At 33.2% G+C, this 15,489-nt stretch overlaps 2 protein-coding genes across 2 annotated transcripts; one reads left to right on the top strand and one right to left on the bottom strand.

Moving 5' to 3' along the window:
- Positions 1-1,462: 1,462 nt before the first annotated feature.
- LOC145100529 (tetraspanin-8-like) lies at positions 1,463-2,617 on the bottom strand. Its single transcript, XM_079037769.1, has 2 exons — positions 2,054-2,617; positions 1,463-1,945 (listed from the first exon to the last, which is right to left on the bottom strand). The coding sequence occupies exons 1-2, from the start codon at positions 2,555-2,557 to the stop codon at positions 1,643-1,645; spliced, it is 807 nt and encodes a 268-aa protein (XP_078893895.1). The 5' UTR covers positions 2,558-2,617; the 3' UTR covers positions 1,463-1,642.
- Positions 2,618-10,629: 8,012 nt separating this feature from the next.
- Positions 10,630-13,654, top strand: ENO1 (enolase 1). Its single transcript, XM_079040792.1, has 7 exons — positions 10,630-11,276; positions 11,493-11,800; positions 11,908-12,062; positions 12,139-12,456; positions 12,549-12,695; positions 12,784-12,834; positions 13,354-13,654. Exons 1-7 carry the CDS (start codon positions 10,849-10,851, stop codon positions 13,417-13,419), a joined length of 1,473 nt encoding a protein of 490 aa, XP_078896918.1. The 5' UTR covers positions 10,630-10,848; the 3' UTR covers positions 13,420-13,654.
- Positions 13,655-15,489: the final 1,835 nt, after the last annotated feature.

Here is a 15,489-nt window from a genome sequence, read left to right as displayed (position 1 = left end):
GTGAAAGCCTTTGATGATTTTGGTTCTCTCATCGTATTAGGAAACATTGTTTTCCTCAAGATTGAACAAGTTGTCTCCTCTTTTCACTTTAATTACATTATCTATTCATATAAAATCCTTAGAAATTGTTGCTTTTATTCTTATCATTTCGGTTTTACATAATCGAAATGCTAAGGCATCTAGTGTTTTTATAGGGTTTACACACATATTTGGATTATTTCATCAAAGATAGACAGAAATCTAATGGGTTCTTTGTAATATTGTGTGATTTTGTTTCTCCACAAGGAAGACTGACAAACCATATCTAGCTAAAACCATGTAGTCTCTCACGTTTGTTTGAGGTGAAGACTAACCTAGAGACTGTTTTGATCCATCATCCTCACTATCCCACCCCCAGAAAATTTCAAACTTTTTTCTTGTCCCAGAACATGGCAACTAAAATCTTGTTCGAAATAGAAAAAAAATGATTTCTTTTTCATCATTCATTGTAATTATAATCGCAAACAGTATCTTGTAAAGGTCGTTAGTTCTTCAAGATCAAAGAGTAGTGCTTGGTCTAATTCTTTTCCAAAATGGAATTACCTTTTACTAGATTCATACGGTTGGGTTCATGAAACAACGTTTTTGGGAACTCTCATGAGTGGATATGTTTTTTTCTTGAGGACAGCAAAAGAGTCTGCTTTTGAAGGCTTCTTTCAAATTAGTTTACTTCAAAGTCGGCAATAAATATGCAAAGTCAGCTACTAACATGAAGTACTAGTTACTATAAGATGTAATTTGAACAAATGGTGTACTTGAATGGTATTATGTGTATAAAATAGATTGATATTTTTTGTATTTATCAAACTTCAATGGTGTTTTTTGAGCAATTTTAATACTTGGTTACCCTTATAGTTTGCAGGTTGCTTATGATACATTTAAATTGTTGATAGAACAGTACTAAGCTTGCTGAACAGTACTAAGCTGTAAAAAAGATTTATAGTAAATCTATATTTTCATGTTAAATTTGAATTACATGGAGATGACTATTTATAAAAGAAATATATGAAATAAGGTCAATGTCACAATTCTACAATATTAATCTATCTAAATTGCTGGATTTGTCACCGAAATTAATACTGTAGTTAAAATATTTATTAAAATATACTTGTCAAAATAACAACTTATTAGTTTGGATATTTTGGCAAAAAATTAAAATAAATAAAGTGTAACACTACCAATATATAAAAGTCATATATACGATTTTCATAATAGTATATGAAAGTTGGATAATATTTACAAGGATTTGAATGTTTTCTGTTAAGGTTTAATTTTATAAATATTGAATAGTTATTTAGTAACTATATTCATAAATATCAATTAATGACCAAAAGTCTCACGACATCGGGTTACTTACTGTGTCAAGAAACAGTGGATGATAACAATCTATGATGTATACATATGCATCACGCATGACACGCAAACTGATCATTATACTAAAACACCAACAACTACGAAAATACAAAAGTCTTAATTAAGGTTAAGAAAGTACGCACTCCTATCTTACATACCCTAATATCATCAAAACAAACCAAAGTAAAAAAGTCTACTACATAAGTTAGAACATAAATAAGCAGCCTCGATCTACCATGGCCCTAAATATCTAGATATGACATGGTTCTGGTATCGCTTGATTGTTTCGGATTGCACAGCAACTAACTGAGTAGATGACGATAACAAAGATAAGAATACTGAAATTAAGAACAGCAAATCCCCTCCACAAATGCCTCATGTTAGTCAACACTCCAACTTTACAAGATCCGCAGTTGTAGCACAGCTTCTTCTGGTTATTGCTCCAAGTTGCGCAGTCGGGATCATTCGATCCAGGGCCTGATTTTGGTGCCTGCCAGTAAGTCGCATTCACGAACAGGAACTTGCAGTCTCCCGGAGGTTTGCAGCAACCGGACTACCCAAAAAATGTGATAAGAACACAAATTTACATCATTGATATGTATAGAAACTTTATATTCATTTTGAATTGGATTAATGGTTTAAATTAATGATGAATGCATACCTCTAGAGGGTTGAGATTACGCCGATAGAAATCACCACTGTTTTTGGATTGAGCGAGGGCCATGCAAATACGTGAATCCGATAAACAACTCTTGATCTTCGCCCAGTTGTTCTCATTCACGACATGCTTCTTCAACCACTTTGAATAATCTCCAATCCGATAATCCTGAAACCCCTGACCGGAAACCGCCTTCCCGATCCCTTTGTTTGTCACCACCAGAGCGAAGATTGCGAAGGCGAGTAAGCCCAGGATTATGATGAGCAACACGGCGGAGTAAATGTATAATATGGCGTTTATTTTGAAAGTGGCGCCTACGATTCCAAGAACGGCGAGAACCACGAGGAATATTCCGGTGAACAAGTAGGGCTTCGCGAATGTTTTCTCACATAAGGTCTCGCCGCCGGGGTGGACGGTGGTCCATATTGCGCCGAAGATGAGGAGGACTCCTAAGAGTAAGGTCAATACGTTCAGGATTGTGGTCAACACGTTGCTTGTTTTTGCCATTTTTGGTTTCGAAAAAGGTGAGTAACCACTAGGGTTTGATCTGTGTGCGTAGTAGAGAGAAAATGGGAGAATGAAAATGAAGATATGGGAGAAAAACTGCGTTTAATCTGATTTTGTGGAGGAGGAAGCAAAACGGTTGGGAGTAACCTGCACTTCCGTGTCAAATTTTACCCCCCATGTTCGGAGAAATTACGTTGCATGCCATCATGTCCCTTAAGCCACGTTATCTGGAAGAATTACGAAACTACCATTATGATCTACAGTTAGTTAGTTCAGAAGGACGTGGGCTCCAGATTTCGTGGGCTGTTATCTAGAAACGGCAGTTTCTTTTTTCTTCTTGATTTATTCCCTGCTTTTTTTAAGCATTTATTTTGATCTTTGTAATACTAACTTTAAAATGTTATACAAAAATAACATAATATTTTTTATTTAAAAGATAAGATATATTTTAAAACGAAAATCAGTTTACATTAATACATAAACTAAAAGCTTCTAATTAGCTACAATATAAATGTTTCAGCGATTTGTATTTAAAGAGAATAAAGGTCAATAAGTGAGAACTATAACAAGACGTACGGTGAAGTATGTTTGAAAATTATTATAAATCTTAATGAATAAAATATATACACATAGGTTATGATTATATGTATTTTAGTTTTTTAAATATATAAAAAATATATTAGTTAATAAAACATTAATTCATTACGAGATAATAATACTAACATTGCATAAATGTTCTGTTTACACCCTAAATCCTTGTTTCTAATTGCACCTCTTAATTATCGTTCATACATTACTTTCAAATGTAATTTCAACATCATTTACCTAATAATATTAAGGCATCGTTTTTTTTCTTTGTTAAGTCATTAATTTATAAAGTTTATTGAATTGATAATAATATCTGAACTTATAAAGTATTGACGATATAAATGTTGTTTTTTTTTCGAATTGAATGTACTGAATCTAAATAAACGATTATTTTACCCTATTTAAAAATAACAAATTATCATTTCTTTAATAATTGTTATAAATAATAAATATATAAAATGATCATTTATATAATAACACATTAGATTAAAAATATACATCATCAAATTAAATAACTTTTAAACATTAAATAAACTGAAAGTAAAACTAAAAATATACATCATCACCTTGTAACTCACAATGTATAATTGTTATACATAAATTATGTATAATTAATTATAGACAAATTGCAAGAATAGTCATTGTTGTCAGGTGGAAATAATCACTTTGGACCAAAAAGATTTAGACTAGTACTCATGGTCCAAATGTTTTCATTTTGTTTCCAATTTGATCCATTGTGGTTTGATTTTTTTATAAAATGACAAGTGCCCTTTTTATTTTCTTTTTTTTAATTTTATTTTATTACAGAAATTAAAAAAATACTCTCTCTCTCTCTCTCTCTCTCATCCAGGACATAAAAAAACCCAACAACCTAGATTATCTTCTTCCTCAAAATTCGATAAGCTTCACAAGTTACCATCTCCGATCTGTGGCCTATCGTTTCAGGAATTCGACGACAAAAACTTGGGGTTTCTTAAATACATATCGGAAGATGACGATTGTGATTGGAAAACCTCTGAAAGAAAAGAGATCGAGAAAGAACAACAAATAATCAATCCTGATAAACCAAAGTTTGTGAAAAACTAGAAACCGAATGAGACAGATGAAGGTCATGAGTATAACGCCCGTAGATTCAGGCTAATCAATTTATAGATAATAAGCATTAAAATTAACTTTTGATAGAAGATCTTTTTAGGATAAATAATTCTAACCAAGTTATAGTATATGCGACATAGATTTCGTACATATAAAAAACACCCAAATCCGACTTCGTATGAAGAAGTTATGTTTCTTCGAAGGTTCGCAATTAAACCGATACGACTTTACGTATCGTAAAAAGTGAATTTTTCGATAGATTACTTTTTAGCCTAAGTGATATATACGAAAGTCGTAGTAGTCATTAAAATGAGAGTGTGCATATAGCGAACGTCCAAATCTGACTTCATATAAGTAAGTTATGATTTTTTGAATTTCAGCGCAGCAGTACACGACTCAAAAACCGAAGTAGATATCGGTTGATTGTTAGGAAAAGCAATCCAAACAAGAGTTAAAGATCTCGTTCATATGGTTTTTTTCGATATAAAGACGGTCGAGACGGATATCATATGAGAGAGATGAATTTTTAATGTACTTTAACAATCTAAGAGGCTGTTTGGTAGGATCTGAATTTTTAAGATCTAAATTTTTAAGAGATCTGAATTTCTAAGAGGGTCTGAAATTTTAAGAGCTGAATGTTTAACATGTTGTTTGGTTGAGACCTCTGAATTGCTGTGTTGAATTATTAAAATGACCACTTTACCCTTCTGTTTTATTTTTTATTGAATTCAACTATTTGTTCTTACATTATGCATTTAACTCTTCTAAAACTACGACATAAACAAGGATTTATAAACAAATTTACAAACTACCATAACTTATACATCCTCTGATGTCATTTATTAATAATAAACCACACGAAAAGTAGCATAAATTTTCCAGAATTGTGCAACAAACCAAGCAAAAAACATCTAAAGACATTTCACAACAGAAGTTGATACATCTAAAGACACTGCATCCTTCTTTCCTAGCCAAGTGTTAAGTAGTTCAATACTTGTTTCTTCAACTGCTTTAATAATCAATTCATTGATTAATATTGCTTATTTGTTTACTCCATTGTTTTTGGTATCAAACCACAAGTCAACCTGTATGCAAATATTGTATATAACCCACCATCAACCACTATCCAGCCATCATAACCAACACAACCACCATAGCCGTTAATCCAAATCCAACATTACCCCCCTTCACTCTTTCCTGAACCACAGAACACCACCCACACAAACACCATTCCTACATTTTACCACCATCACCACAACCTATACCGACAAAACGAAATCACCCAAGAAAAAAAAACAAAAAAAAAATTGTCCATTAACTTACTCCCTCACTTGTGATTCCCCTGTTCATCATCCTTTCCACTTCATGATGCCACCATTTTTAGACCTGCAACCAAGAACCAAGGGAGATGCAGAGGAGGAATGATGCAATCGGAATCGAAAAGGGTGTGTGTCAATCGGAGATGCAGTGGGAAGGAGCGTCGATGTCTGTGAAAGAAAGAGAATACGGAAAGAAGTGAGATATTAGGGAAAACTAAAACTTTGCCAGTAGAAGATGACGAGGGCGAAGCAGAAGGACCCGGAGACGAAGGCGGCCTAAACGAAGCAGTCGGAGGCGGCGGCGAATCCGACCGACGGCATATGGCTGATGTCGGAGGGTTGCAAACGTGTGATTAGAGATGGAGGGGAAGGAGGGGTCGGCGTTTGTGAAAGAAAGAGAAAAGGGAAAGGGTTGACGTACCAGGGAAAAAGAGGAACGCGCCTTCTTTTTTTTTAATTCAGACACATCCAAAAATCTGAAAAGTTAAGAGGCATTTTAAAAATTAAGAGCCATAAATTGAGATGTTACCAAACAGTCTGGATCTTAAAATTTAAGAGACTTCCTATTAATTTTCCAATTAAGTGGCTACCAAACAAGGCCTAAGTCTGTTAAAAATACAAATTTTAACATAAAGTCAAAATTATGCGACAAAGTCTAAATGAAAGTTGTTGATCTCATCAAGAGCTTTCCGAAGATATAAAGAACGTCGAAAATGGAGCTCGTATGAAGAAGTTACGACATTTTAAAAATCTGAAAATCCGCATGCGCGAAAGGCGCCGCGTGCACCGATGATGTGGCACCACGAGAGGGCGCCACGTGGCATGGTTGGCAGCCCCTTCCATCATCGACAAGGTGACGTGGCACCATAATAACATGACGCCACAAGAAGACGACATATGGCATGTTCTAGAAGGGGAATGGGTGGCTCATTCTAATCACGACACGTGGCAGGAGCTTGGAGCCCAACATCATAGAGCTTTTGGTTTCGGAATTCTGTCTGCTCGCTTTCCCAGTTTTTGCTTAAAAGCCTTGTATGTTAAGTTACACTCTGTCACTTTCAGTGTAACTTATATTTATAGTCATAAGCCATTGTTATGAATCTATAAATAAGATTTATCAGTAATTATGTGTTGTTATATTGATTGATCTACTTAAGGGAAAGGTGTCTAGAATGGTTACGTTGGCTTGGTTGTTGGATTTCAGAAAGGCTATACGCTGAAATGATCCTGCCTCTGAAGTGTTCTGCCTGACTGATCCTTACTTGATAGATATTGATGTGGACAATGAGATTAGTGAGGAATATTAGCTATTATTAGTCGCCAGGAATATAAACCTAAGATTTAGTAATGTTCGTACTTAGGTCACGCCATAGGAAAAGCTTAAAGTGTTAGGTGAAGTTTTGTCGAAATCGCCAATCATTCACCTAAGTCAAGTGAGTGCATAATCTCTTTCAGGAACATGATTTAATACAGGTATAATTAAAGTATTAAATATCTACTAGAAGTCATACATGAATTATATGCTTATTGCATGGATTATATGTTTGCATGGATTATATGTTAATATAAGTATATATTGTGCTACATGCGAACCAAATATGATTCTATTTTATGTTAGGATTAAATAGATAACATCATATAATAGTATTAACCGAAAAGCTTAACTAGTTCACTTGATATTAAAATTATTATTATTATTATTATTATATATATATATATATATATATATATATATATATATTAAAGTTATGAAGAAAATGAATAGTGAACTTGCTATTTTTTTGGCAGAATTGGTCCCTGTATTATTGTTGGGCTTCAAAGTTAGGAATAATAAATTTGGATGTTTTTTTGGCAACTTTGCTCCTCATTCTTTACTCATTTTGACACTTTTGGTCCTTGCAATCAATATTTTTACACTTTTTTGGAACATTTTAATATTTAAAGTTTGACCACAAAACTTTAACGGTTTGACAACTTTGATCCATTTTCTAAAAAAGTTGCTAATTCCTACCTTTTAATTATTTAGCCATTTTGACACTTCTGGTCCTTGCAGTCAAAACTTTTACATTTTTTCATAAAAACATGAAAAAAAAAGGTCCGTGGCAAAGCCCGAGCTTTTCATCATTGCACTTTCTATGTCTGTCATATTTATCAATTCGGAAACAACATTGAAAGCTTCTGACCCCCGCGTAGCGGGGGTAACCTTTCTAGTTTGAATGATATTTTGCTTTTGAATTTTATAGTTTAGAAAATTTAATTTATCATTACTATTTTCAACTTTAGTTTATATCCATATACCTTTACGTAGCTTTATATATTTCAAAAGCTTCCAATTATTTGTATCAAATACTTTTATATAAATAAAAAAAATATCTTTCAACTTTCAAGTTTCAACTACTCTACTAATTTTCTGTTATTTTTGCAAAACAGACCCTATATATCTCTAGTTATACGGTTTTATCAAACAATGTTTGACTTTCTAAAAAGGGCAAGAGATTAATGCAGAAAAAATCCCATTATTTTGGAGATTTTTTAATAAATTCCTAAGGTTTTTTTAAACATAAAAGTTCCGATTATTTAACATTTTGCACAAATTAACGAAAAAAATATTTTTTTATTTAAACAACAAATGACAGATTATGTAATTTTCTCAAAATAATGAGACTTTTCTATTAAAAAAAAATATGACTTTTTTGAAACTTTTCCCAAAAGTTTGAGACTTTCTGTAGATTACCCAAATGACAAATATCATAAAAGCCACAACATTTTCACGTGTAATTGAGAAAAGTCCTATTATTTTTTTGGTTAGCTCTCACCACAAATGAAACATAGAGTTATCATTCTAGCCTATTTAACGATTTGCTTGGTTAACTCTGTTAATTTTTTTTGCAAAATCAGTCATAAAAGTTCAAATTTGATCCTTATAGTTTGCAAAAATCGCACCACATGTCCAAAACTCGGTTTTTATGTTTTTTAACTTCTTTATTTTCATTTATTTTTATTTTTTAGCCAAAAGTAAACTTGTTTTTATATTTTTATCATTATATATATATATATATATATATATATATATATATATATATTCCGTCTTTTTACGTTTTATTTTTTTGTCAATTTGATAACTTCTTTTGATATTTTTCAAAAAGTGTATTTTTTATATTTTTCATATTTGTTTCGCTTTTTTTTTGGTATTTTTGTTACGTTTTATTTTTCGTCAATTTGATAATTTCTTTTGATATTTTTTAAAAAAGTGTAAAATGTATGAATATATTAAAGTTTATATTACATTTTTGGTGTCTGAGTTTGTTTTGGTTTTCTGAAAAAACGAAACAATGAAAATAAAGAAAAAACAAAAAATATAAAAAATAAATGAATATAAAAAGTCAAAAAAAAAAAACTAAAAAATAAAATGAAATATCAAGAAAACAAAAACAAAAAATATAAAAAAACAAAAAAAAATGTAAAAACAAGTTTAGTTTTTACTAAAAAATAAAAAATAAATAAAAATAAAGAAGTTAAAAAACATAAAACCGAGTTTTGGATATATGGTGTAATTTTTTGCAAGCTACATGGATTAAATTTAAATTTTTAGGATTGATTTTGCAAAAACATTAACAAAGTTAACCATGAAAATCGTTAAATGAGTTAGAGTGATAACTCTACGTCCCACTTGTGAGTTGTGACCAGAATCAATAAAAAAAATAATAAGATTTTTCTCAATTACATATAAAAATACTAGACGAATTCCCGCGCGTTGCGCAACGAAAATTAAAAATATATTGTTAAAATATTGAAAAATATATGTTTAAAATGGTCATGTTATTAACATTAACTTTGAAATAATATTTTTACACTAATATATATATATATATATATATATATATATATATAATTTCTATTATTTTGAACTATAATATTCATCGACATCAACCTACATTCCTCATTAATAGAATTAAATATAATTATCTATTTAGTATTATTTTTGACAATTATTATTATTGATTAACTATATTTTTACTTATACGATCATTTTCTAATTTCAATAATGATGTTCATTTAAAATACAATTTATTTATGACTAAATGTAATTTATAATTTGATGTTATTATCATTTAAAATTGTTATTCATTAGTTTTAAACCACTTATTATCAATAATAAGTTAAAAAAGACTTTTAAGAAACACTTAATATTATTATTAAAATGTGAAACATACATTAAGTAATAAAGTGATAAGATAGGCAATTAACATTTCAAAAGAGACTTGCATGGACAATATGGATAATATGACATATCCATGATTTTTAATTAATTATTGTTTTGAAGCAACATGAACATACAAACATGTATACAATAGTTAATTAAATATTATATATATATATATATATATATATATATATATATATATATCATTTTCCATAACATATGATCGATAACATGAATCTAATCTAATTTACATTAAAAATTCAACCACAACATACAATGATATTCTTAAAAGAATACTTAAATCAAAAAAATACAAAAAAAAATTAGTATATATAACAAACTTAAAAATTAAAAACTTCAACATAATAACATGGCTCGAAATTGTTCAAATCCCTCAGACCAACACAAAAAACTTTAAACTTGTTTTATTTGTGAATTTTGTATGTGATTTGTATTTGTGTGTCTACTAAAAAAGATTAACATTTTTATAGTAGAGTATCCATTAATTTTTTACTAAATATATTATATAAGTTATAAAACCTTTGAATTATTAATCATTATTAAGAGATTTTTGAGTGATATTCATTAAAATAGGAGGTTTCAAATGCATGAGGAGTTTGCAAATTTTTATAGGGGTTTCAAATGCATGAGGTTCAAAAAAAATGCTAACTTTATAAGTATGTATGATTATGTTTTTTACGGGCTTTTTATTGCATAAAAATATTATGGCCTTTAAGGCTTTAATTGTAGTAAAACTTAATAAGCTATAAGAGTAACATAGAAAGCCCAACTAAATGGAGGCCCATGCCCCAGTCTTGTTCATGGCCCCACCCAAAGCCCTAAGATCCCCAACTCAGCAGTTTGGTCAGCTTTCGGTCTGCTCGAACACAGTAGCAGTTGTCTTTCCAAATTACTTCTGGTATTTTACGTCGTCGCTTCCACCAACCACCACCAAACACCAAAACGTCTCTGCTTTCGCCGCTACCTACGGCGGACATTCCAATAAAACCTTCCATTTATATACACATCTTTTTTTAACTCATTTCTCCAATTCCATTGCTCTCTAGGTTGTTTCCTGAATTACAATGGCATTAGCAGCTCCTACCACCTCGCTCTCAAAACCCTTCTTCTCCTCTAAACTTCCATCATCCTCAGCAATAATTCCTGTGCTTTCCCTACCAACCTCCTCCCGAAAATCTTCGAGGCCGTTGGTTGTTCGGAACTCCATTTCGGTTGCTCAGTCGCCGGCTACTGCCTCGACGAAATCGTCAACTGTGAAATCGGTGAAGGCGAGACAAATCATCGACAGCAGAGGGAATCCGACGGTGGAGGTTGATCTCGTAACCGACGATCTTTACCGATCGGCCGTCCCGAGTGGTGCATCCACTGGGATTTACGAGGCGTTAGAGCTCAGAGACGGTGATAAGAGTGTCTATGGTGGGAAAGGAGTTCTTAACGCTGTTAAGAACATCAATGAAATTTTAGGTCCGAAGATCATCGGTGTTGATGTCAGGTCAGATATTTCTCATATACATTTTACATGTACTTCATCGTTAATATTCAAATCTATACATTTGTTATCAGTATTGCTGTTAATCTACTAATTAACCATAGCTGTGTTAGCTTTCCACTTGAGTTCATTATATTCGTATTCTGTGATTGAATAGTTAGATTCATTACTGGCAATAGATCTGCATTGCTGACACTTGATCCTTCCGTTCACACATAGGAATCAAGCTGATTTTGACGCCATTATGCTAGAGATCGATGGAACTCCAAACAAATCCAAGCTTGGAGCTAATGCCATACTTGGAGTATCCCTAAGTGTATGCAGAGCTGGTGCAGGAGCCAAAGGCATTCCCCTCTACAAACACATTCAAGAGATATCAGGAACAAAAGAACTCGTTATGCCAGTTCCAGCTTTCAATGTCATCAATGGAGGCAGCCATGCCGGAAATAACTTAGCCATGCAAGAATTCATGATCCTTCCTGTAGGTGCATCTTCTTTTGCCGAGGCTCTGCAAATGGGCAGTGAAGGTTAGCAATAAGCATATCTTTTCATCTCTACAATTAACATTCCAATCTTTTCTAATAGTCGATGAACACTGTTAATAACTAGCTTTCTAACCTTTTTCTCACTACAGTTTATCACAAACTTAAGGGAATCATCCAAGCAAAATATGGACAAGATGCATGCAATGTTGGAGATGAAGGAGGATTTGCTCCCAATGTTCAGGACAATAGGGAAGGGCTCGTGTTGCTCATTGATGCAATTGAAAAAGCCGGATACACTGGCAAGGTACATATCTGTCTCTGACCAATGTATATCAAACACAGTACAACCTGATCTGACATTAAAAGAAGAAACTTTTCAGATAAAGATAGGAATGGATGTTGCAGCATCAGAGTTTTTAACAAAAGATGGGAAATATGATTTGAATTTCAAGAAACAACCAAACGATGGAGCTCATGTTTTGTCAGCTCCAAGCCTTGGTGATTTATACAGAGAATTTGTAAGAGATTTCCCAATTGTATCAATCGAAGACCCTTTTGACCAAGATGATTGGAGCTCATGGACTGCACTACAATCTTCAGTTGACATCCAAATTGTTGGTGATGATTTATTGGTCACAAATCCTAAAAGAATAGTCGAAGGCATTCAGAAAAAAGCCTGCAATGCTTTGCTATTAAAGGTAATCACATGTAATGTTCACACTCTACCCTTTATAGTTCTTGAGTTTACATTATCAAGTGTGAGTTTTGAAAAATTGAACATTCATTTCAGGTGAATCAAATAGGAAGTGTGACTGAGTCAATCCAAGCTGCTCTTGACTCGAAAGCTGCAGGGTGGGGTGTCATGGTTAGCCACCGTAGTGGTGAAACAGAGGATAACTTTATTGCAGATCTTTCAGTTGGCTTAGCTAGTGGACAGGTGTCACTTTATTTCTAACCATATGTTATTTAAGTGTGCTATGACTTTTTTTTCACCTAATATTGTGTACTCATTGCACTTGTTTTAGATCAAAACTGGAGCTCCTTGCAGAAGCGAGCGATTGGCCAAGTATAATCAGGTGACAACAGTTTTTTTACAAGTTGAATTGCTTACCAATTTTGTAACTTTTAGAGTAAATTACACGAATGGTCCCTATGGTTAGGGTAATTTGCACGTTTGGTCCCTAACTTATTTGTTTTAACTTGAAAGGTCCCTACTATTTGTTTTTGTTATGCGCTTGGTTCATGTCTTACCTAAAAAAACAATTTTGCTATTGATTTTTTAATTTATTTAAATAAACAGACCCCCAACCACACCCCCTCACCTTACCTTACCTGCCCTACCATTTTTTCCTATTTAAATAATAGCCTGTTTAGGTAATAAAGGGACCAAACGTGTAACAAAAACAAATAGTAGGGACTTTCCGAGTTAAAAAAATAAGTTAGGGACCAAGCGTACAAATTCCCCCAAACCATAGGGACCATTCGTGTAATTTACTCAAACTTTTATTCAGCCTTTTTAGCTAAGTAAACACTTGTATATAGCTTATTAGATTAGGTATTTTTTATTTTTTATAACTTGTTATGAAATGATGCAGCTTTTGCGCATTGAGGAGGAGCTTGGAAATGTGCGATATGCAGGAGAAGCATTCAGATCACCATAGAGAAGGAAGAATGGTTATTTTGTTTCTTTTTTGTTGCTTAGGTACACCATTTCTGAGAAACTAATAAGAAGCGATTGTTGTGTTTTGAATAAAGATTATCTTTTTCTTTTCTATTTTGTTGGTGTTTTGGGAATGTTTATGTAATGTCTGAAAAGGGGATTTTTTTTTTTGAGTAAAACAATAAATGGTCCCTTTTGAGGTGGAAAAAAAATGCACATTTGGTTATTGTTTGAAATGAATTGGATCTGAAAAATATGAATATGGAAACTTACACCAGTGTAATTTTTGTTTTGATACGTTTTGGTTTCAAGTAATTCAAGTATGTTGTTTGTGATATATAGAAATTAGTTAGACGCGTGTATGAAGATAAATTGATAATTAAAGACAAAATACTACTCCCTCCGTCCTAAATTGATAGTCCACTTTTGACTTTTAAATTTTTTTTTTTTTTTTTAACTTTGACCTAAAATAATTTTATTTGTGTTATATATTACTTAATAAAACTTATAAGAATGAAAAAACATTTAAAATAAAATTCATTCATATATTTTGCATTAAGTATTATCTATAAAAAAACAAAAATATTTAAGGTCAAAATTGAAGAAAAAAGACTTCAAAATTCAAAAGTGGACTATTAATTTGGGACGGAGGTAGTATTTCATAAGAACAAATCTTAAACAACATAAGAAGCTTGAGATATATGTATTTATAAAATAGTCAAAGTTGTCAAACATTGAGATGAGATCGTATTGATAGGCCCAAGGACTTATTGATCTATAGCAGGAAGAAAAACAGGCCCACTCCATCTAGCCCAGCTTGATCATTATATTTTTTTATTGGTTGATGTTTTTTATCCTGTCTTTATGTTTTGAGAGTCTGTTATTTTCTTTTTGTTTCACCCATGATTGTTAGTAGTGGGGTAGGAGTGTCTGGGTTGTTAGGCTGTCTTTATGTTTTGAGAGTCTGTTATTTTCTTTTTGTTCCACCCACGATTGTTAGTAGTGGGGTATGAGTGTCTGGGTTGTTAGGCTGTATTGGTCGCCTGCCCTTTTTTGTCCCCTGTTTTCCTTCTTACAGGGAGGGTGAGTCTTGTTTCTTCTTTATGTGAAAAATTAATGAAACAGTTCTTTGGAACTTGGGACAGCACCCACCTCTATAATTGTGGGATTTCTTTATCGTTTTCCAGTTTGAGCTATCAACTGGTATTAGAGCACTCAAGATTCAATGGGAGGAGCTTCCAAAGAGGCGGCGGCTGTGAAGAAGGTCGAAGAGCAAGTAGGAGTCATGCAGGTTCATCTTCAATCTCATGGAATCGATATCCAAGAGATGAAGTTAAGAATGGACAGTCTTCTCCAGGGCCAGGACCAAACGAACCAACGTCAAGATGAACTGCAGATGAGCCTGGATAAGGTTCTGGAGAGGCTGGATATGATAGCGGGAGCACAGAATGGTCGCAACAATCCACCCATCCTACCTTCAGGTAACACTACTCCCTCTAATCTGCCGTTGAATAGAAGCAAAGGGCCGACCAGCTCTGTGACCGTCGGGTCTGGACCGGTTAACTCAATATCGGGAGGCTCGGGACAAGGAGGGTCCGGCGGCAATGGAATCGTGTTTGGAACCCTCTACCAGAGTCCAAACAACACCGGTGGAGGAAGATATAAGTTTAGACATCGGAAGATCGATATGCCGTCGTTTGATGGGGTAGAGCCGGATGGATGGATTCTACAAGCGGAGCGATACTTCGCTATCTATCAGTTGTTGGATGAAGAGAAAATAACGACGGCAGTTCTCAGTTTAAGTGGCGATGCTTTGGCGTGGTATCGATGGATGAGCCAACGATCGATGATAACCACGTGGGATCAACTGAAGGAGGTGTTCTTAAACAAATTCCGACCGATTCACGGAGGCGATTTGTACGAACAGTGGTCCGCCCTAACTCAGACTGGTACGACGGAGGAGTATGTACGCCGATTCATTGAGTTATCGGCTCCTTTAGAGGGAGTGATAGAACGGGTTGATTTGGGAAACTTCATGGATGGGTTATCGGAGCAAATCAAAACCGAACTG

Source organism: Lactuca serriola, chromosome 4, assembly GCF_051521515.1.
Source record: "Lactuca serriola cultivar US96UC23 chromosome 4, Lser_US96UC23_V15, whole genome shotgun sequence".
In the NCBI taxonomy this organism is placed as follows: domain Eukaryota; kingdom Viridiplantae; phylum Streptophyta; class Magnoliopsida; order Asterales; family Asteraceae; genus Lactuca; species Lactuca serriola.
This window is presented reverse-complemented; position numbering and strand designations above follow the sequence as displayed.

Bases quoted from the DNA above. Each gene is read 5' to 3' on its own strand.
- LOC145100529 (XM_079037769.1), bottom strand. From the start codon at position 2,557: ATGGCAAAAACAAGCAACGTGTTGACCACAATCCTGAACGTATTGACC. The intron at 1,946-2,053 runs GTATGCATTCAT...TTTTTTGGGTAG, and splicing joins GTAATCTCAACCCTCTAGAG to TCCGGTTGCTGCAAACCTCC.
- ENO1 (XM_079040792.1), top strand. From the start codon at position 10,849: ATGGCATTAGCAGCTCCTACCACCTCGCTCTCAAAACCCTTCTTCTCC. The intron at 12,063-12,138 runs GTACATATCTGT...GAAACTTTTCAG, and splicing joins AAGCCGGATACACTGGCAAG to ATAAAGATAGGAATGGATGT. The intron at 12,457-12,548 runs GTAATCACATGT...CATTCATTTCAG, and splicing joins GCAATGCTTTGCTATTAAAG to GTGAATCAAATAGGAAGTGT.